Consider the following 21,982-nt stretch of genomic DNA (forward strand, 5'->3'; position numbering starts at 1 on the left):
CCGCCGCAACCGCACCTCACCTCACCCAGCGCCGCGCCGCTGCCCGGGCCCCTCCGCCGCCGCCGCCGCCGCTCCGCCATCCGCAGCCCCAGCCGAGCCGAGCGGCGGCCCCCGCTGCGCCGCCGCCGCCGGCTCCCGTGCGCGCCTGCGCGCGACCGGGACGACCGGCCGCGCGCGCCCCCGCCGACGTACAGGCCGCACCGGGCCCGCCAGCGGCGCGAGCCCCGCGCGCGGGGCGGGACCGGGGGCGGGGCCTTCATTCCTATTGGCGGGCCCCGGGAGGGGCGGGGCAGGGGCGCGAGCGGGGAGCGGGCGCGCGCCCGGGCGCGCTCGCACCGGGAACGGCAACGGGAGCGAGGCGGGGCCGGCTGCTGGGGGAGACGGCCGCCGATTGGGCGAGCGTGGCGAGGGGGCGGGGCAGGCGGCGGCCAGAGGGGCGGGGGGGGCGCTGCGACGCAGAGCCGGCAGGGGCGGGGCGGGAGCGAGGGGCGGGGCCAGCGCCGGCCCGGGGGTGGGGTCTGGAGCAGGGGCCGGGCCGGGCCGGGCTGGGCCCGTCCCGTCCCGTCCCGTCCCGTCCCCTCGCTGCCTTCCCCGGCACTACCCACCCCGCTGCCCCGGCGGCGGGCGGCCCTGGGCGAGGCCGGCTGGGCTCAGGCAGGCCCGCCGCTCCCCGTGCCAGGCCTCAGCAGGCAGGTGACAGCGGCATTGGCCCGGCCGGCTCTGCGGGGTGTGCGGCGCTGTGTGCCCGCGTCCCCCGGGCAGCGTGCCGGGAGCAGCCCCCCGGGGGCCGGTGCTGGGAGCGACTCCTCGGCCCACCCGGCGAGTCCGTCACGGCCCGGACAAAAGGGACTTCGAGTGCGCGGGGCCGGCTGCGGGCGAGATGCCTACAGCAGGGACTTTAAGGAAAGCGAGAAAAAAATACAGTTTAAGTCATCCAAGTGCCTTTAGCATGTGGCAAAGGACCCGGCAACGTCGGCAGCACCTGCGGCTGAGGGTGCCCGGGTGCTGCTGAGGGTGCCCGGGTGCGGCTCAGGGTGCCCGGGTGCTGCTGGACACCCCCGAGATGTTCAACGTCACCAGGAGCACGCAAGACGCTGAGGAGCTTTTCTGCTTTTGACTTCGTTTGCCTTTTAGACCCAAACGCCTGCATTTTATTTTTCAACAAGGTCACTTTTGGTCAAGAGGCACGGAAATGCCAGCGTTGGTTCAGAAGAGGGGGAAAAAAAAAAAAAAAGAACAAGTCCCCATGTCCTCCGTGCTCAACCCCCGGGGACTTGCGACTGGCGTCGGAGCCAGCAGAACCCCAGGACTGAGCTTTTCATTTCCAAAATCATCTCGGATGCGATGTCCGTGTCCGAGTCCATCCCACCAGGCCAAGATGAGAAAGCCAAACAGTGTTTTCCAGCAAACAGTGAGTGATCTCCACTCAAACACCAACAGCATAGTTCATCAGTGTATCTCATGGCTCGTTATGTAAATTATGGCTTCAACCTCTCGCAGAACAGGAGATCCAAAAAGGCTTAAATAATTACTTTAAAACCTGGCTCTCGCACGGCCTGCTGGTGACAGCAGGCTGAGAGTGAAAGCATGCGGTCACCTTGGGGAGCAGGTTTCTGAGCGATGACTTGCGTTTTGCTCTTGACAGCTGCAGGTCTCAAAACAAGCTCACAGGATGCTACAGGACACAGCAGGACACAGCACTGGCCTCACTCTTCCCCGCTTTCGTGGCTTTTTGGGCTTGCACTCCTCTCCTCTGTCCTTTAGAGTGCTTCATCATGTCCTAAAAACTTGTTCCCAGCTACAGCTGACAACACTGACTGGTCGAGCAGCAATCTTACTTTCCCAGCTTCTGTGCCCTTGAGGTTACCAAATGAACACAAAAAGTTATTAAAGAAGCCAACAGCTTATTTAATTTGCCCTCAGGTAATATTTTTCTAAGAAGCCACGCTCAACGTTATATACCTCAGCCTCTTTGCCTGGAGCACGGTTTCCAGAGCCAAGTGATGGAGCAATCATCCATCACACACAGATCTCAGGGCAGAGGTGGACCCGTCTGCAAAAGCATCAGCTCTATGCCCAGAAGCTGCCCCGAAGCAAGGGGCAAGCTGGCAGAGTCAGCTGCACCACGGTGAGCACCCATGCCAGCCCTGCATCTCATGGCCTGGGGCACTTCTGCGATGTCACAGAATCACAGAATCCCAGACTGGTTTGGGTTGGAAGGGACCTCAAAGCCCACCCAGTGCCACCCCCTGCCATGGGCAGGGACACCCTCCACTAGCCCAGGTTGCCCAAAGCCCCATCCAGCCTGGCCTTCAACACTGCCAGGGAGCCAGGGGCAGCCACAGCTTCTCTGGGCAACCTGGGCCAGGGCCTCACCACCCTCACAGGGAAGGATTTCTGCCTCACATCCCATCTCCATCTCCCCTCCTGCAGCTTCAGGCCATTCCCCTTGGCCTGTCACTCCCTGCCCTTCTCACCAGCCCCTCTCCAGCTTTCCTGGAGCCCCTGCAGGGACTGGAAGGAGCTCTAAGGTCTCCCCGCAGCCTTCTCTTCTCCAGGCTGAACAAGCCCAATTCTCTCAGCCTGTCTCCATAGCAGAGGTGCTCCAGCCCTCCTATCATCTTCATTCCAGGCAGCAAAGCTGTCCTCTTCATGGTAAAAAAGGTAATGGCTGTTCTGCACTGGGGTATTTCTGGTGAGAAGAGCAAGGTGTTAAGCCTGAAGTCAGTGAAATGCAGAATATATGCTGCAAATATCAGAAGAAGAAGCTTCCTCCAGGGGAGCAATGGAACATCTGGCCATGGGCTGCACCAGCCCCAGGACTCTCTGCAGCGGGTCAAAGCAGAAGAAAGATGCAGAGTACCAGAAGTACAGAGGGGAGCTGGAGCACTTCCCTCAGCCTCCCTCCCCTCCAAAGCAGAGACAGGTTCCTCCACCCAACACAAAGTCTGAGCTCAAAGCCCCCGGCTGCTGTTGGCACCAAGACACGAGCAAAACCCAGGAACTGCCAACCTTTGCATGGAGCACAGGGGTATCCAGAACGGCAACAGCCAATGCTGAAACCAAGGTGCTGTGAAGCAAGGTGGGACCTTGCCTGCAGGGCCCCTCCTGGAAGACCACTCCTGGTGTCCATCCTCCTGCAGCTGCCCACAGATCCACAGGTGACACCCAGCTTGCTCGCCACCAGAAAAAGAATCTGTTCCTTAAAGTAATTAGGATCCAAAAGGAAGGGGCATTTAAATAAAAGATATTTAAAGGGGTTATTTAAAGAAAAACACATGATTTTCCAAGGCTTTGACCCACAGACATGCCGGTGGGAAGAACCACCAGTGGGAAGAGCCTCTGGCATCTCCCATCTGGCTTCCCCCATGGGAAGCTGGCCCTGTCCCACAGTGAGGTGTGCCCAGCCATCACAGGAACCTCATGCAGAAATCAATCAGACAAAAATGATACGTAGTGCTGTAACACCTCAGTGTTATCCAAAGCTCGTGCCAAGAGCTTCACGTGCTTTCTCGCCCATCTCTCTAGAGCACTTGGGTGGTGGCACCCACATTACCACGTTGCACCGCGGTCCCTTCAGTGCCCAGCGCGGGCTGTAGGTGCAGCACCGAGCGGCTGCTGCGCTCGCGCCTGGCTTCTTCCCTCACCCTGTTTGTTCCTGGCAGGGTAAGGATCTGTACACACGTTCACAGGGATGGTGAAGAGGACCAGCACGAAGGCCTGCGCTGGAAACAACAACCTATTTTTATACTTCCTCCCTCGCAGAGACAATCCTCCGCCTCTGCCCTGCTTGGGAGCGGCAGCACCCGCAGGCGGGCAGCTCTTGGCCAGTGAAGCCTTCGCCTCCGGGAACGCCTGTCCGCGTTTCCTTATCGTATTTTATTTTTGGCACAAGGAATTTAACACTAGCTACTGCTTTCTTTTTTTTTTTTTCTCCCCCCCCTTAGGATCAGCAGTGAAGCCAGCAAGAACAAAACCGCATTCCTCAGTTCCACCTCTGTGTCATGGGCTGAAGCGGTTGTGTTCTGCTGGGATGTCGGGGAAACCGCTACCAGGGCAGGAGCGGGGGGGATGAGGCTGAGAATTAGTTACTGTGGCTGGTACCACTGATGATGATGAAAATACAGCAGTGGGGAGGTGCTGGCCCCCAGGATAGCTGTTGCCCCAAGGACATCTGGATGTGTCCCCCAGGACAGGCACAAACACACTCTGGGACATCCCCTCTGGCCCCGCCGGAGCCGAAGGGCTCAAGGAGGGGGTCTCTGCCAGCTCCGGCCCTGCGTCCGAGAGAGGAAAGCCACCGCCGGGGCCCCCACGAGGGCTCACGTTGGGCAGACGGCGCAGGGCGAGGGTGGTGTGGAGGGCACAGCGTCCCGTCCCGCCCCCCCCCCCCAGGCGCCTCATCCCGCTCAATGGCTGCCCCATGGATCAGCTGGGTTCCTGCCACCGCGAGGACAAACAGGCTGCCTCCCCAAGAGCGCTGGTCTTGCACAGTTGCTGGTGCTTATGGAACATCACTTTTTTCCAAATCATTTCCTCTTTTTCTTCCTTATTTTCATCCAAATCTTGTTCTGGTTTTTGGGGGTTTTTTGCTTGGTTTGTTTTCCATAAACTTACTTTAATAAATGAATGCTTTTAACAATGGCTTTTTCATCAAAGTCCTGGGAAATTGGAAATATTAGGCTGTTGCTTGTAAAACCGAACACAGCGCGTTTCGAACACCACAAGCCAAAAGCAGCTTTACAGTTTCTGTGCTCTGAAACGCTTTTCCACCCAGGGCAGCCTGATTTGGCCTCACTCCTTGGGGTGCCCACACCCCAGGACCCATCTCGGGGCTCACTTAGCACCAGTGGGAGTGGGGCCATGCCCAGCACAAGGCTTCTGCACACGTCCTGCCATCCCTGGCCATGGCTAATTTGCTGGCCAGTGTCACCGGTGAGGCTTGTGCAGCCTTGGAGGTCCCTGCGGGACATGGGGTTTCAAGAGCTGAGATGACTGTGGGCTTACCAGAGCCACAGATTTCAGAAATGACTGACTCTTCCCAGAAGCATTGCCTGTGATTTCAGGGAATTTTGTCTTGAAATCTTGCCTTACTGCCATGTCTGACCACCAGCTGAAACCTGCTGCTTTTTAATGGCTCTGTCTGCATGTGTCCTCTGCGTCGTGCTGGCATCTTCTGCAGGCAACTCGCCCATGAGCTCTGACCTAGAGAGCGGAGTCCAAGGTGAAGGACCCATGTTTCAGCATCCCGATGGCCTTCAGGGCAGGCACTGAATGCAGCCCTGTGTGCTGTCCTCCCATCCCAGTGAAACACTCCTGCAATGTGTGACCAGCAGGTCGAGGGAGGGGATTCTGCTCCTCTGCTCTGCTCTGGTGAGACCCCCCTGCAGAACTGCATCCAGCTCGGGGGTCCCCAGCACAAGAAGGACATGGAGCTGTTGGAGCAAGTGCAGAGGAGGCCACGGAGATGATGGGAGGGCTGGAGCACCTCTGCTATGGAGACCTCAGGCTGAGAGAGTTGGGGTTGTTCAGCCTGGAGAAGAGAAGGCTGCGGGGAGACCTTAGAGCCCCTTCCAGTCCCTGCAGGGGCTCCAGGAAAGCTGGAGAGGGGCTGGTGACAAGGGCAGGGAGTGACAGGCCAAGGGGAATGGCCTGAAGCTGCAGGAGGGGAGATGGAGATGGGATGTGAGGCAGAAATTCTTGCCTGTGAGGGTGGTGAGGCCCTGGCCCAGGTTGCCCAGAGAAGCTGTGGCTGCCCCTGGCTCCCTGGCAGTGTTCAAGGCCAGGTTGGATGGGGCTTTGGGCAACCTGGGCTAGTGGAGGGTGTCCCTGCCCATGGCAGGGGGTTGGAACTGGATGGGCTTTGAGGTTCCTTCCAACCCGAACCATTCTGTGATTTCCATCCCACACCCACTGTGCTGGAGCCACACCTTGCGCCCGGTATGCTGGGTCATCCAGATCTGTTTTTAGAGTCCTTGTCCTCACCTGAGGGACGTGGTAGATGCACTGCCAGACCTGTCGCCTCCTCCATCCCATGCCACCAACAGAACAGAAACTGCATCCCCAGAAAGCCCTAGCAGCAGATCCAGCCATGGCAGTTTCCCCTCATATCGTATGCTGCCATATGATCCTCAGTGGAGCAGCAGCCAAGCCCAGGGAACCTGCAGCCAAAGCCGTGCTGCAAAAAGGAGGGGGATGTTTAACCCAGCCCTCACAGAGGGTGGCAAGCTGGCTGTCGTATGGGAGGACAACAGTGTCCTCACCGGGACGGTGGCTGCCTGCCGGAGGACACCTGGGAAGCACAGTTGCCTCCTCCAAGGTTTAGCTGCTTGCCAGTAGCAATCCTTCTTAGAAAAGAGACAGGGCTGGGGGAAACGCTGTGGTCTGCAGCTCCCCTGCCGGAGAGCCCTGGGCATGTTGGCATTGGCCAAGCTCCCCGCACCCCCACCACATCCCACCCCTCCTGCCCGGGGCACTGGGCACCCTCGCCCCACACCGGGTGAGCTCACAGGCATTAGCTGTGTGTTTCTGAGCAGAGATTGCTACAGAGCATGTAATTTAACTCTCATAAAAATCATCACTGCCTCAATTATTCAGCACGCTCGCCCCATGGCCCAAGCTCACTTGCTGATGTTTCCATGCAGTTGAGATATCAAATTGTTTGTTGTATAATTGGTGTTGGTTGCCAAGATCCAGCTCCTACTCTGTAACACACGTGTGCCTGTATTCCTACTGCCTTGTTTATACGTGATTGAACTTACGCATGTGCAGATGCCTGTACATGATACAGCTGCTTTGTACACGGTCTCTGTAACATGAATTTCTGAGGGCAGCGCGTGATTCAACGCAGTTTGGCAGCTCCACTTGCAGTAACCTGCTTGTGCAGATCCTTGAAGGATGCCAAGACGCGTACCTGTGCTTACGCGGTGCCGTGCGCTGGGTCTGCAGGCAGGACGGTGATGCCAGACCGGCACATGGCCATGAGCCCCCAGATCGGGTGCTGGCTGCCAGCCCAAGCGGGGTGACCTGCCTGCTGTCATCCGAGGGAGAGCTGGCAGCAGGACGGCCCTGAGATGGAAGGGCTCCTGCTCTGCGACGGGGACAGGTCCCAGAGGTGGGGAACTCCATCCTTGGGGGTTGGAGGAAGGGTGATGTTGGGCCAACGCAACTTTACACCAGCAGAAACGCTCCCGTCTCCTCGCCCCCTGGCAGGGACCCTTCCTGGGGCCATGGCGGAGGAAGGTCTGGCTCTGGCTCCTCCTCGCCCTCTGCCCGAGCTCACATCCCCGGGCTGAGCAGCTGCGGGCATGGGGCTGCATGATGCCACCCATGGCAAAGTGGCCCCCATGGGTCATGGTGGGCAGGCAGGACCAGAAGCCAAAGTGCAGGACTCCCTTGGGGGCAGTCACAGCAGTGTCCAACTGTGAAGCAGGTCATGAACCAACCTGCTCGGTGACCAATGCAAGGCCAATTTTTAAATCATGAAGATCTAGGGAAGTGCTGGTCCAAGCCTGGGCAGAGCTGCACAAACCACCCTGGAGGGCAGGAGCAGCCATGCATGGATAAGCACAGCACACAGGAAGCCAAGGGACATGGGGGACACAGCTACTGGGAGACTACGCAGGTGAGGGAGATCAGCGGACAGCGGCTGCTTGGACATCTGCAGACATTCAACAGGGTCACCCACCGGGGTCTAAGGATGCCAAGGGGCAGCAGGATACGGGGGAAGGTCTTTGCAGGGATAAATCGCTGGTTACAAGGATAGGGAATGGAGGGTATGAGCAACAGGCAGTTTTCATCGGGGAGCCCCACGGGGATCTGTGATGGTAACTGCATTCTTCAACATAGTCATAAACAATCTGGAGAAGAAGCGTGCAGCGAGGTGGCACGGTTTGTTGCTGATACTCACATCAAGGAAGCAAAGACAAGGCAGGACACAAAGAACTGCAGAAAGATTTTCCAGGGCTGACTGAGGGTGCCCCCAAAAAGAGGCAGATGAGACACAGTGTGGGTAGTCACAGTGGGATGCACTGGGAAAACGCAGTCTGCAGCCCTGGGCTGGCCGTTACCACTCAGCCGCGAGGCCTTGGCGCTGCGGCAGACTGAGCTGACCTTTTGTGGAGCTGTGCCAAGGAGAGGTCAAAAAAATAAAAATAGCAAAGTTAATGTTGGGAATTAGGAGGAGGAAAAATTGGAAGCATGATCCAGCAAGGATTATTAGGTACAAGAACAACATCTCTGGCTGAAAAATCCCAAGACACGGATTGTGGGAGGTTGGAAAAAAATGTGTGAAGAAGCATTGCTTGAACTGCTTTGCTGCTTCCCTTAGAGCGGCCACCAGCAGCAACAGCATCCAGGGCTCGCCCCAGGTCCCTGCGGCATGTCCTGCTCCACCAAGGCAGCACATGTGCACACTAAGCAACGTGGAGCATGCTGAGAGTTCACCTGGTGCCCACCACCACCATCACCCCCTAAAGGAGCGCAAGCTCTGCCTTTACACGGAGGACTGAAGAGCAGGTGGAGGAACATCAACAGCTCTGTAAGAGTTAAGTGCTCTTCCCCACTCCCAAACTACCAGCAAGTGGGTTCATGAGACAGGCCGCGGTGGTTTTACCGAGTGAAGTGGAAGGTGTTTAGATTAACCTTCGCACTGGTGAGCGATGATTAAATGTATCCAGGATGGCTGTAAACGCACTCAGATTAAACGTATCCAAAATAGCTGAAAACACAGGCGCGTCCCCTTGGCCTGGCGCACCCACACAGCCTGCAGCAAGGAGCTGCCGGCTGCGTCTCTGGGCCACGGCACCGCTGATGGAGTCAGAAACCCATCAGACAGCGGTCAGGCCTGCAGCCCTCGCACGCTGCAGCAGGCATCAATCCCCCCCGCAGCCCCATCCCGGTGTGGGGCTCTGGGCAGCCCCCTCCTCGCCACCGAGCTGGCGGAGCCTGTGGGGAGCGGAGGGCCGGGGGCAGCAGCACCCCCAGGGAAGCAGCTCTCCTTCTTGCCTGCCCCCTCGCACGTGTTGGTCTCTATCCCTCGGTACCTCAAACGGTGCCTGGTAGAGCTGGATAAGCCACAAATACATAAAGACCAAGTATTCAACCGCGAGAACAGTCTGTCCTCATGGCCCCCTTCTGCCGTCTGTCTGTCCCTCCTCCCGGGCTGGCTGAACGTGGGACAAAGGGGTGCGTGCGCCGGGGCGGTTATCTCTTCCTCCATCTCCTTCTCCTGGGAGGATATCCTGGCATCATCTGCCTTCACCTACCCAGTCCCTGACATTTGTTCCCTTCCCAGCAGCTTCCTGTTTGGGATATTTCTTTGTCTCGGCTTCCTCTCCTACTTGTGCCACTGAAACCAAGGCGACTGTCGCAGGAGCATCAAGCGAACGAGGTGTTGCACGCCAGGTTTTGTTCTGTCAACATCCTCCACAGCAAATTGCATCCCACACGCTCGTCGAGCGGACCTGCCAGCTCGCCACGCCGGGCAGCAAACCTGCTACGGCAGCCTCGACGCCACCGGCGAGCCCAGCACGCAGCTGTGGTTCCCACCAGCCACGCTGACACCTCTGTTGCCCGGGCCACGGCTCGCTCAGTCACAGAGAGAACCTGCAGTATGTGAAACCACAGAAATCCCCACCTGATGAACGTGAGCACGGTGTCCAGATCCCACCGCCACAGCCACCCACCCTCATTGCCCCGGGGCAGCACAGCAAACTCTTCAGCACCCTGGGGGACGACTGTGGCTCCCTGCACGCGCAGGGATGATGAGCCATGCCGAGTAGATGCAGGCGGACCTGTATGGTGATGGGAGCAGTTCATGCGCAAATCACAGCGAGTTCAAACAGGGTCACCAACACACCCCGTCTGGCACGAAACACCGATCATTAAAGCAGAGAGAAACCCTTAGATTATATTTTTATGTGTCCTACTTGAAACCAAGTGATCTGGAAAATCCCAGAACACTCAGATGCAAAGGTCTAAATCTTAACGATGCTCCTGGCAAGGCTCTTGTGCTTTGTTTGCGCTGTTTAACAGCTTCTTCATAAGGAAACAATTGACTCGGTTAAGGAAAAAAGCCACCACAAAAATCCTCGCCTTGCCGTTCAGCCGACAGAGCTCCATCAGCGACGTCAGTCTTGATGCCGGTCCCAGTTTGGGTTGCTGGAGCTCCTGCACCCAGCGAGGCGTCTGGACCAGGCGGGGAGAAACCACAGAGCCGCACGCTGCAACTCTGGCTGCTCGGGTGCCGGGAAGGGACCAGCCTCAGGGAACTGAAGGCGACCATTTATTTTTGCATGGTTTTGGAAACACTTCCTTTAGCATACAACACACTTTCCTCTGATCTGTGTATCTTATCGCCCTCAAATATTTAGTTTTTTTACCACAAGTCTAACTTTGTTACATAAATTTGTGCTTAGGAACTGTAACCTATTTCAACACAGGGTTTTGTTGGTTTTGGGGGTTTTTTTGTGGATGGAGGCAAAGCTTTTTCACACGCCCTGAGTGAGAAGCCCAGCCCTGACAACCGACATGCGGCACAACCAGTGGCCTGCCCAGCACTGTTCCCATGTCCTCCCTTCGCCACCCTGCGCGAGGCAGGGGAGACATCCTGGCAGCTTCAGGAAACCAGAGGAGCTGGGATTTGCACATCAGGCATCCGCCTCTGCCCTGTGTCCGAGCTGCCGGTGTGCCAGGCCAGGTCCCCAGCTGCCACCCCGGCTCAGTGCTGCTTCCCCCCCGGATCGCAGCTCCACGGGGGCAATGCCGCCTTTTGCAGAGAAAATGGCTGAACAGGATTAAATTGCTCATCAAAATGAAAACACGAAGCTAGGTTTAACGCCTCACACTGAAGTAAGCCACGGTTCAGAGCAGAATCAGCAGATGCCCAGATAATTATCACATTGGGGAAGAGTTAGCATCGCAGCGCATGGTTTTCCCTTGCAAGGAAATGGCAAGTACGGAGATGAGGGTGATCCAATTAACCAGGCTTTATGTGGATTTCCAAATGGCATGTGGCAATGCTCTTAAGCGCTTAAAGAATGCCTAAAAGCTCTTAAAGAAACTGAGCTGCCATGGGATAAAAGGTAGAGACCTCCTGGGATTACTAACTGGTTAAAGGCCAAGAAGTGAAGAGCAGCAGCAGGACTGCATCTATCAAGGGAGGGCACTGGTGGAGCTCCCGAGGGTCTGACCCATCCTGCACCTCCCCAAGTGCTATGGAAAAGGCCAGGACATGACAAGGTGATGACACGTCCTGGCAGGACGACCACCAAGGGCAGTGAAAGCAGCAAAGGCCGCCGCAAAAAGGCCATGGTGAAGTCCACGCTTCAGGGCAGGGACACGTGGCTTTGTGCCCGCGACAAAGGCTCGATCAGGTGGTTGACCTCGCCCCTCTCTTGTGCAACATGTGGATGAAAGGAGGAATTGCTGATGCCAATCTCATCTGCTTCCAAAATCATCACGCAGCTCAAATTCGCATGCAGTTGTATTTCCTGCTGCATCTGCAGGAACCCATCCTGGGTTGGTTTCAGATTTTCCTGTGCTTTAGATAAAAGGCAAAAGAAACAGGTACGAGTGTGCAAGCAGCTTTGTAAAGTGTGGGAAATGCAAGGATCAGCTGGGGAAGAGGGAATGTGGGGGGAGAAATAACCCCACGCAGGGAAAGGGCTCGCTGCGCTTGCTGGAGCATGCAAGAGGGAGGAGTGGCAGGTCACAAGCGCCAGGTCTCTGCTCCACCAAGCCACGTTCAGTTTTGCCTCTGTCCCTTGGAGGCTGGAAGGAGCAGGAGTCACTGCAGCTTGAACCCTTTGGAGCTTCCTAAGTGCTGGGCCAGCCATGCTCCTGGCAGCGGGACTGCTGAGAAGGTCTTCATGGCTGGAAGGAGCCTGCTGCCTGGAGCAGTTCCCAAGCTGAGCACCGCAGCCACTTCCCTCACAAGCCGCCCCAGGCAGAGCACGCAGGGCAGGCATGGAGGAAGGAAGTCCAGCACTACTTGCTATTCAAAGGAAAAATCTGGCTTCCTCATGCCCCAGGATCTCTGGTTCCACCGTGCTCCCCAGGAAGCCAACTCGTACACGGTGGAGCCGGATGGGTGCTCTGGGTCACAGGGAGGTGACCAGGACCAGGGCTACAGCAAGGACAGCCACAGCCAGGCTGAGTCATGGCCGGCCAGGTCCCAGACAGCTGCTCCCGTGGGCTGGGGTGTGAGTCAGCTCATGGAGCGGCCGCCCTTGCTCACAGCCCGTCCTGGTGACACGTGGGGTTAGCGAGGGTGAGGAGTTCAGATCTTCTTTGTGAGCTGGGAGACACCTCCTCATCCCCGGGTGGCAAACCTACAGATGCACCGCCAGATGACTGCAGAGGTTCAAGGCTTGACATGCTCCTGGGGACAGGCTGACCAGAGGCTGTGGTGAAGACATGCATGGGAAGGGAGCCAGCCCCAGGCGTGCCCTGGCCAGGGAGCAGAGAGGAGCAACCATCCTGCAGCAAAGACCCAATGCTTCCAATGCTCCCACTGCTCCTCACCAGCTGCCAATGACAACACCAAGTTCTGAGTTGGAGTTGCACCAGACCAAGGCATGACCAGCTGGTGGAGAGAAGAACCGGGGAGTCATCCCAAGGAGCTCACAGGAGCCCCTCAAGCCCAAGCTCCCAGCCAGCAGTCAGCATGAGCCATCCAAGAGCCTCTGGCAGATCCCATGAAGGAAGGATGGTTGGGCTCCCCCACTGCTCAGCCAGCCGGTGCCTCCTGTGGCGCAGACCAAGGTCTCGCTGCACATTGGAAGCCGTTCCTGGGTCTGGCACAGCCACAACATGTCAGAACTTGGGATCAAGCTCAGGAACCCACAGGTTCCAGCATGGCTGGAAAACAGCATCCCTGTCAGACATCCAGCTGCTTCTCCTCGGCCATGCCAAGAGAAGGCTTCACTCCCAGAGAGGTGATTACACTGCGTGGATGAAAGGCAGGGCGACGGTCGGTTTTAGGGATCCAAGTGCAGACTACTCACACAGCCAGAGTACCCCCGCCAGTCCTGGGGTCACTTCACTGGCTCAGCAAGACTCAGGAGAAAGCAAATTAATCTGTCATGCTCCCATTCCTCTCCTCTGCAAATTGGTGTTGGTATGAAGGAGGTGGTGCCAACAGCAACCCTCCCGTCATCCAAGAAAAGGTACTACCAGTGCATACCAATGCTGTCCTGCCTGTACCCTGCAACGATGATACCGCCCTTGATCTCTCCATGCCAGCCCCATGCGCCAGCCCAGAGCATTTACTAACAAAGCCAGTTCAACTAAAGCAGCGTGGATTAGCTGGGGTTTGCAGTCCATTACAGACGTATTTACCAGGAAGGCAGAGGCGGCCAGCTCCATCCCGGCAGTACCAGGCACGTCCCTCAGTGCCGGAGCTGGCGGGTGTTGTGCTGGCCAAAGCCATCACGCATGCTTAGCTCTAGGAAAAAAAGCAAGCCATGGGGCCAACGCGGCTCATAGCTTCAACGAGAGCATAAGCAAAAGTACTCTCTACCCGGCATAAGATACTTTCCATATGCAAAGGGGATGGGGGGAACTCGCTTGCACAAGGTCTGTAAGGAAAACTCTGCAGGGCAGACAAGCCAGAAAGAGGAAGGAAGGAGGAGGGAGTCTACGTACTCACACTAGGGACTTCCTTGGGTTAGACGAAGGGTCGGGGCCAGGTCCGTGTGACTCACCACATGTTTCTGAGACATGCTGCTGGCCCAATGCAACCCCCGCTCCAGCAGAAACAAAGCACGATGGGCCATCGCTGGTGCTGGGGCGAAACACGGGAGTTGCAAGAGCTGCTATAAAAAAATATCCCTTTGCAACCTGCCAACCAAAGATGCTACCCATGAGCTGCTGGTAAAGGAGAATCCCCTTCCACCCACCACTTTGGGTGCTTTGTGTGTAGCAGAAAATAACTGCCAGTAGCACCAGATGGACAGGATACCCTGGCTTCTGCTTTCAGACATGATTCTGTGACCAGCCTTTAAGGACAAAATCACCAACAAGAAAGAAAACAGCCGTGAAAAGTAGCCCCACATTTTTCCAGTCCTGCCTTCTCAGTGCATTCCCTGCTTACTCACTTCTTGCTAAGTCTAGAGCTGCCGGGTGGGGCCCCCACCCTCCCCTCCGGCACAACTACTCCTTACAGCTTGGAAGCTATTTTTTTCCTACCCCGCTATCTAAAAAAAAAAAAAAAAATTAAAAAAAAAATATTGGCGTGAAAGCTTTTATCATCCTGAAAACATGCCAACTGCAAAGGCGACTCTGTGTCTCAGACGCCTGTTTCCTGGCAGATTTTAAGTCCTTTGCTCAACTGCTAGGATGGCGGGGGCAGGAGATGCTGGCAGCAGCAGGCTGTGAACTGTAGTTTCAAACAGTCACATGTTTAACTGCTGCTAAAAACCCAGGAGACCAACACTTTCAAACAGTGGGCTAAGAGCGAGACACGCAGCCAAAGTGACGGCATCGGCCCATCCGAGGTAAAGACAAGGTGTGAGTGTGCCGCAGGGGATGCCGTGCACGGAGATGGAGGGCCACCAGCGTGGGTACCACTGCCAGGCACTACGGAGGGGGTGACCTGGCCCAACGCCTCCGCCTGGTCAGTCACCGCTTCGCTTCCCGGGTAACGAGGCTTCAGCTCTGTCGGCTCCCAGTGGTCTGGAGGGAAAGGATGGGACCAGCAACTGGGCTGAGAAGTGCTGGACGGCTGTGCTGGTGGTGTCCATATTGCCAAGTGCCCAGCGCTGGCCATCACCACCAGTTAGCACTGGGAAGCCCCCGTCTTGACGCCACCCTGGAAGAGCTACACAGACCACGGAGCCCTTCGCCCTGGTGATGCTTTCTGGGGCTCCAAAGTGCTCAGAGCTGGTTTTGCACGCACAAATCCCTTTTCCACGCCAGGCCCAAACTGCAGGGCCTCTTAGAAAAAAACTGCACAGGATGAGAAAAGGATGCAGTCTGTCCGGCTTTACTCTTTTGGAGATAGAAAGCATCTCTCTCTTGGCACGTGACCCACAGTGACATCTACCCTGGTACCCATCTATACGTAGTCCTTCTGCCGGCTGAGGATTTTCCCTCACGCTGCAGTTCAGGCCATCCAAGCATTGCTTCAACTCTGTTACTTGGAACCACCTGTGAAAAGAAAACTGAGTAGTCTGGGAAGACAGGAATTTAAAACCTTTCAGATATTTCTTTCACCCTAGGGAGAAATTACTAAGAAGAAACTGGTCTGGAATGGAGGTGCATGGGACAATCCAACTAACCCTCCGGGGGCTTTAAAGGATCGTTTCGCTCTGTGCCAAATAGATGGTGTGCCCAGGAAATTGGTGCTTGCCAGATGAAATCACCGCTCCCGCTGGATCTCTGCAAAGCAGAGTCATGGTGCACCACATGGATCTCCAAGGGGAGGGATACGATCCCCCCCGCAGCGCACAACCCAGGAGGCATTTCATAAACTCGCCTGTGGCTTCCCTCACCTATCGCACCGATTTGCGGTGGCATAGAGCAACTCACCGCCGCTGCTGCTGCGAGGGGAAGACGAGGGCACAGCTCGGCTACTGCACGACCCAGCTGTACACGGAGGCCAGGGCCAGGTCACATACCGTATAAAAACCACCAGACAAAAAGAAAGCTGCGAAGCTCCTGCAAAGTACCAAAGACAAGCAACAGAAGTCCTCCAGTGTGCCATGCAAGCCGCCTTCTGTCCCTCCTGCCCTGCAGATACACTTCTCCATCCCCCCGAGTGCCCTGTTCACTGACAAGAGGAGCAACCTTCATCCTCCTTTGTACTTGGATGTCTTCACCTTCTTCATCTCTCCCCTTCCCTCCATTTAAGCACAAGGATGGCGCCTTTCTCAGGAGGCAGCTAGCTACGAGATGGAGGAAAGGGTAAACAGGAGGCTTACAGAGAAAACCACCCCAAAAACCTTAGCTTGGTCCAAGTCTTAGTCATATCTTGGGCTGTTGGGAGGCAGGAGCAGCAGGAGCAGCTAGGTCTCCGATTCAGTGCCCAGCCTGGATAACAGGAGCAGGGAATGCTGGCGCTCAGAGCTCAAAATCCAACATGGCCTAAAAGAAACACAGTCGGACACTGGTAAGAGAGCCAGCAGGAAGCAGCTGGGAGATGGGGACATTTCGAGTTGTCTGACCCCACCCCAGCCCTCTGCTTTTCAAAGCCTGGGTCCCTTTGCTCAACAGTGCCAGCCTAGAGGGAGAAGAAAAGCAGCATTACTGGTGACGCAGGAGACAGGCATGACCAGGGTCCCTGCCGCTCCCGTTGCAGCGGGTTTTGGGCACTGACTTGGGTGAGAGTCAGCTGCAGCTTCCGTTCTGTCTGGGCATCAGAGTGAACTTCTTTCTTAAAGGTTTCAGGTGCTCCTCAGGGTTGACCTGACATAGGCAGGCTGTTTTTCTTAAGAAGCATCAGAAAACCTTTTTGTATGGTTCAAAAAACAGCACTGACATTTTGGGGTGTGAAAATGGAATCATCTCAAAGAGAGAACACCCTGCCTTCAGTTGTCCCCATGAAAATTCACTGGTTTTTTTGTGAAAACTGGTGTTTGGTAGAAGGAAAGGCCCCCCCCCCCCCGCTGCAGCAGTTCCCAAACCCAAACCTGTAAATGACCAGCTGAAGCTCCCAGCCAGTAGCCAGGACACATTTTGGGACGCTTCCATAGGGCAGGCCAAGCAGGGAACACGACAGGGGCCTAAAGGGATCAGCATCGCCCACGGGCAGCACACACTTCCAGGGCAGGAGGAAGGCAAGGCTATGAGTTAGATGTGATCTGCAATGATTTCACGTGGCTTCACTGCCTAGTGTTTCGCTGTACCCAGGGAAAAACCCATTCTTTTAAGTTGTTTTTCCAGTGGTGTGAATGAAGTCATATTTCAATTAGTATTTACCAAAGCAAGAGCCAGAAAACCTCAGTATTGCGTGAAAGTGTGTTTATTCCAAAGCTAAATTTCTCACATAAAACAACGTCTCTGAACAGCAGCATCAGTCCTTACGCAGATCCACAACAGCCTTCTGGGCTTCAGGGCACGGGGTCGTGAACCATCTCAAGAGAGCAACAGGGAATCTCTTTTCAGAGCTGTCAGAAAGGGGAGCGAAACGACAGAAAACAGATACATTGCCACTGGCACAATTTCTTAAATTGTGCCTGCTCGAGAGAAGAGAAAAGGTGTCAGGACACTTCGTGGGGAGCTTAATGTCTGCACAAAGATCTCGCAGAGCGCCCTGCTCTCTGCAGGCTGCTTGCCAAGGAGCAGCTGCCGCTGTCAGGAGAGAACTGCATCATTCCTGCAGACAGAAAACAGGACTGTTGGGTTTAATAATCTGCTGAACCGCTTCCAAGGACTGAAGTGGCTGAGAGGTCGTGGTAGCGATGTGCTCCTTCGCAGCCTGGAGCCCTCGCACCCGCTCCTGTGTGCATGTTTGGTCCCAGCTGACACCCTAGAGGGGCTTGCTGCCTTCCTCCTGCCTCAGCCTCTTGGAGAGATGCTCACTGATGGCCATGAGGGGATTGGCTCTGTACCTGGGACTGGCGATGACCTCATGAAACCGAGCCACTTCCTCCTCTCTGAGGAAAGAAGAACAACACACAAATGCTAAGTGCTTCACGCAAAAGGAACTGGGCAGACAAGAACTCATAAAGCAGCGGGTTTCTGTACAGACGGAATGATCCTGGGTGTAAACCTCAGAAAGAAGTGCGAGAAATAAACCTGATTTACCCGAGGGCAAGGCTCAAATTGCTGCCAGCTCACGGGAGCCAGAGACTTGATCTAGTGCCACAGAGACAGAAACAATCGCGTTAGTGTCCAGCATCACTTGGAAGGGTGGGGGTTTTTACAGCTTTTCCCTAGTAAATCAGGAACGAGAGACTATGGGTATCTGGTAGATCACTAACAATGAAAACTACTTCAGAGTGCACTAGCACAAAAGCAGATTCTGCTTTCGAGAGCTCATCTATGGACCCTCTTTATTGCTCAATGTAGAGGCTCGGTAATCCTGTGTGCAACACTAGTTAAACACCCTGGGAGGAGCGTGACAGAATAACCTTTGCATGCTTGGTCACAGCTGCTTGCTGTGGAAATGGTCTTGTCTTAAAAAGTAAGCAAGCAGGGAAGAAGAAGAACAGAGCAGGAGGAGTGTTAAAAAAAAAAAAAAAAAGTGAGTTTTCACAGAAGTCACATCCATTGCGACCTCCCTCAGACAGACTGCCAGGCTCTCCTCAGCCCAGCCAGACACACATCTCCATGCTCTCAGCAGTTGCTGTGGATCAGCAGAGAGCTCTTCAGCTCGCAGCATGGTTCCCTCTCTAGCAGGGCCCTTCCCCTCCACACCGGCCCTGCCCCTGCAGAGGAACAGAGAGAGAAGCCAAACCTGAAGGTTGGGGCAGCTGGGGCAATGGGGTGAGGCTTAGGGAACCTCCAGTACCAACTAACGTCCTGGAAAATAAACCTCCGAGGCCTTCCTCCAACTCTTTTCCCTCCCACTCCTGGACAGACTTCCCAGACTGCTACGGTAGGATACACACCACTACTCGGTGCATCCGTCCAGTTTTGTGCAGAGAAGAGGGGGGCAAACAGGGGGTCACCAGCGTGCTGACACAGGAGATTGTTGCCTACTGGGACTTAGATCTGTATACAAGTTCCTCCTCAAGCAGCGTTCCTCACCTACGAGCACAATGAAATGCACACTGGTGGCGCTCGAGGCCGTGACCCTCGGGCTCCTGCAATGAGCCAAGGAGGGACTCATCCAGAAAGGCAGAACTGAGCAAGAAAGGGATCCCAGCACCGGCACTGGCCAGTTTCAGACAGAGAAGGGTATTCGCAGCCTGTGCTGGAGAGCAGGGCTGGGAGCTGCAGACTGACCGTTCTCCTTGGCGTCAGGCTGAAGTTGAACGTCTCAGAACTGACAGAAATCCTGGAACAGGGATCACAGAAAGCAAACACTGCGAGATCACAGTGCCTAGCCAGGAGAGCTGTGCTGAGGGGAAATTAAGCTCTTGATGTCTAGTGGCAGTATAAAATATCCAACAGATTCTACAGAGGAATAAGGAGTTCCAGACCCTTAACCAAGTCCAAGAATTATTCAAAAGCTTCATTTTACAAGAAAAGGTTTGGCAGACACCAATGGACAGCTGTCCTCCCAAGGGATGTACGGCAGGTAAGGTAGCATTCCAGAGGTGTTCCAATGGAGCTGCTGAAGCTCCTGATGCTACGCAGAGTTCCAGGAGCTCCTTGCCTACACAACCACAGGAGGCTTTCCTGAAGGGCATCAGCTCTCTTTGCTTAGATTTTACATGAGACAGAAGCGGAAGCAGACTGAATCCATTTAGAATTGACAGAGTCTGATACGGTCAAAGCAGAAGGACACCACGAACATCCTGCACTATGTAAAGGGGAGAATCAAGGCTGCCACCTCTTCTAGGGCCTTCGGGTGTGAAAGACTGAAACACTGGAACTGGTTGCTTAGAGAGGTTGCGTGATCTCTATCCTTGGAGATACTCAAAAGCTACGTGGACGTGGTTCTGGGCAACCAGCTCTAGGTGACCCTGCTTGATGCTCTGCAGGGGCTGGACACTCTGATACCTGGGTACTTACAAGAGCTGGTGTTTCTGGGCCTGTTTCATCAGACAGAAGTCTGCTGGTTCTGCCTTTGCTTTCACACGGCTGTGGAGAGAAGAAACAAAAGTGAGCGAGCGTTATAGAGCAGCGGTAATTTAGCAATTGCTGTGGCGATTGAAAGGGTCCAGGGATTCTGCATCTGCCTTCCCAGAAAGTATAGGTAATTGGCCTGTGTGGAAATTGTCCTGAAAGGCAATTATTTCCATAGCCAGACAGTAACGGAGATGCAAACTCCTTCCGCCACACGCTGACAACAGCTCAGGAGTCAGGACTGCATGGGCAGGAGGTGAATGCACTAAAGAAAAATTGGATCATTTAATTCTAGAACTGGTCATGAGCTGTCCATGCCCAGATCACTTTCTGCTTATCGCTAACCTCCGGGTCAAACTGATACTGCTGCTTAGAGAAAAGATCCCATCGAACTTCCCCTCACCACCGGGCACACATCACCTCTGCACATCTCGTGTTCCTTGCTAATGCTGCCGAGCTCCAGCATCAGCAGGCATCCGTTATAGACAGTGCCACGGTTACTCAGCAAGAAGAGGGGACCGCCAGCCCTGCTTCGAGTCCTGCGGTGGGACCACTGGGCTGTGAGGTGTCATTTATATTTTAATATAAAGAATGGCAATAGTCTTTTCTCCCTTGCCAAAGGCTTGCTGGTTTAAGTCAGCTGCAGACAGATTAGCCAAAGAGAAAGCACAGCAACGGAGCGTCAGCGTTGAGAACCCATGCAGTTGCAGGAAGATGGACTCAGGGGAACGTAGGCTGGTGCACTACGTGCAGCCGAGACACAGCGGCCAGCACAGATCTGCGCTCTCGGCACCCATTTCTGATTCCTGGGCAAAGTCCAAGGAGACCAGAAGTGTAGCCCCATCCTGCGCAGAATGCTGGAAGCACGTGGTGCCTGACGCCAAGTAGTGGCAGAGGTTTACCAAAAAGCCAAACACTGAGCCCAAGCAGGGGACACGCAGGAAGGGCAGCGACTGCTTTTGGGACTTGAAGTGCACAAGGGGAGTGAGTTGCTGGTAGAACTGGACATTAAGGAGCAGAAACTTCCATTCCTCAGGATTACACAGCTACAGAGGGAAACAGGAGAAGCAAGTGGGGAAGAGGGTTTACCTCTGCAGAGAAGCTCCCCCCCCCACCCCGATTCGCCCTGGGGGAGGAGGGTCTGCTGCCCACCCCTCTGCTGGGGCAGGGCTCGAGGAGGAACCTCCCTGTACTGGTGGGTGCTGGGGGCCAGGGCCTCCCCCACCTCATCTGCCCCTGAGCCTTTCAGCTTTCTCAAGGAAACATGACAGCCCCTCACCTTCTCTTCAAGAAAGATCTGGTCTTTTGTTGGCAGTGTTACAGTGATGTCCTCTTCCTATTTCCCTCTCTGACCCACTACCCTTCCATCCTTTTATTCTGCACTGGTTTTCCTCATGCTTCCTGTCTTCCTCCTCCCTTGCCCCATATTCCCTCGCCGCACTCACTTGCATCATCCCTCTCCACTCGATCAGCTCCTGCTCGTTTTCCTCATCTCTCCCTCTCCCCATTCTGCCCCATTTTATTCTTCCCCGAGGTCCTCCCTCCTGGGGTCCCCAGGCTGCTGAGGGCTGCTCTCACCACTGCCCCGATCCCATCCGAGTTACCCTCAGCCCAGCACGCTCTGCCCCAGCACCAAAGCTCCCTGCCAACCCAGACAAACCCAAACAGCGTGGATGTATGGCAGCCAGCCTCTGCGGCACAGAGCCCGTGAGGAACCGGCGGCCAGGCAGCTCAATGCCTGCGCGCTGCTCCTGTACCCTGCAGTCCCTCCCGAGGTCACCCTAGCACTGCCGGCGTTACACAACAGGCCCGCGAGCTCACGAGGAATGGCCATCAGCAAGAGCAAACAAACAGCTACAGGGGTTCGAGCAGCTCACGTCACACTGCTACGTCCACGGGCACGGCAAGGCGCAGAAAGAGCAGGAAGCACCTCTGCTCTCTTCACGGCCGTTAACCGCTTGGCACAGGAACAATTTCTTGTCCGAGGTTGCCTGGATCGCTCACAGCAGCACAGAGAATCTCTCCTCAAGTTGGATGGCACCCCACCAGAGCAGGGGCTTGCCAAGCGTGCCACCAAGTCGCCACGGCAGTCCCTTCAAAGATGAGCAGCTCTGCAGAGGGCGATGACGGAGTACACCCGTCCTGGGCCATCCCAGACCACGTGCCTCTGGGGACAGCTTCCTCTGCCGCACACCACGAGGGCGCGGGGCGCTCCAGGCTGTGCAAGCCCACTTTAGCCTTCAGCCACCCCACTATTTTAAAGGGCTGGGCGCTTCTGAAGGCTTTTCAGTTGCACTCAACAGCT

General features: G+C 55.7%; 2 protein-coding genes across 7 annotated transcripts in view; both read right to left on the reverse strand.

The window, feature by feature from the left end:
• The window catches only part of ADARB1 (adenosine deaminase RNA specific B1), an 84,829-nt gene extending 84,616 nt beyond the window's left edge, over nucleotides 1–213 (reverse strand). For 3 of the 4 annotated variants that reach the window (XR_008577624.1, XM_054829816.1, XM_054829814.1), the window contains exon 1: nucleotides 21–213. The gene's annotated coding sequence lies outside the window, so the exon portion shown is untranslated. The remainder of the gene's footprint in view (nucleotides 1–20) is intronic. The other variant, XM_054829815.1, reaches the window with a different exon arrangement.
• A 16,741-nt stretch (nucleotides 214–16,954) lies between these two features.
• The window catches only part of SLX9 (SLX9 ribosome biogenesis factor), a 60,642-nt gene continuing 55,614 nt past the window's right edge, over nucleotides 16,955–21,982 (reverse strand). For 2 of the 3 annotated variants that reach the window (XM_054830463.1, XM_054830460.1), the window contains exons 5-6: nucleotides 19,624–19,692; nucleotides 16,966–17,597 (exon numbers count right to left, since the gene is read on the reverse strand). In XM_054830463.1, coding sequence (XP_054686438.1) covers nucleotides 17,471–17,597; nucleotides 19,624–19,692 — 196 coding nt within the window. In that variant the 3' untranslated portion in view covers nucleotides 16,966–17,470. Of the gene's footprint in view, nucleotides 17,598–19,623; nucleotides 19,693–21,982 lie in introns of all 3 variants that reach the window. The other variant, XM_054830461.1, reaches the window with a different exon arrangement.

The sequence above is a fragment of the Grus americana genome, chromosome 6 (genome assembly GCF_028858705.1).
Source record: "Grus americana isolate bGruAme1 chromosome 6, bGruAme1.mat, whole genome shotgun sequence".
In the NCBI taxonomy this organism is placed as follows: domain Eukaryota; kingdom Metazoa; phylum Chordata; class Aves; order Gruiformes; family Gruidae; genus Grus; species Grus americana.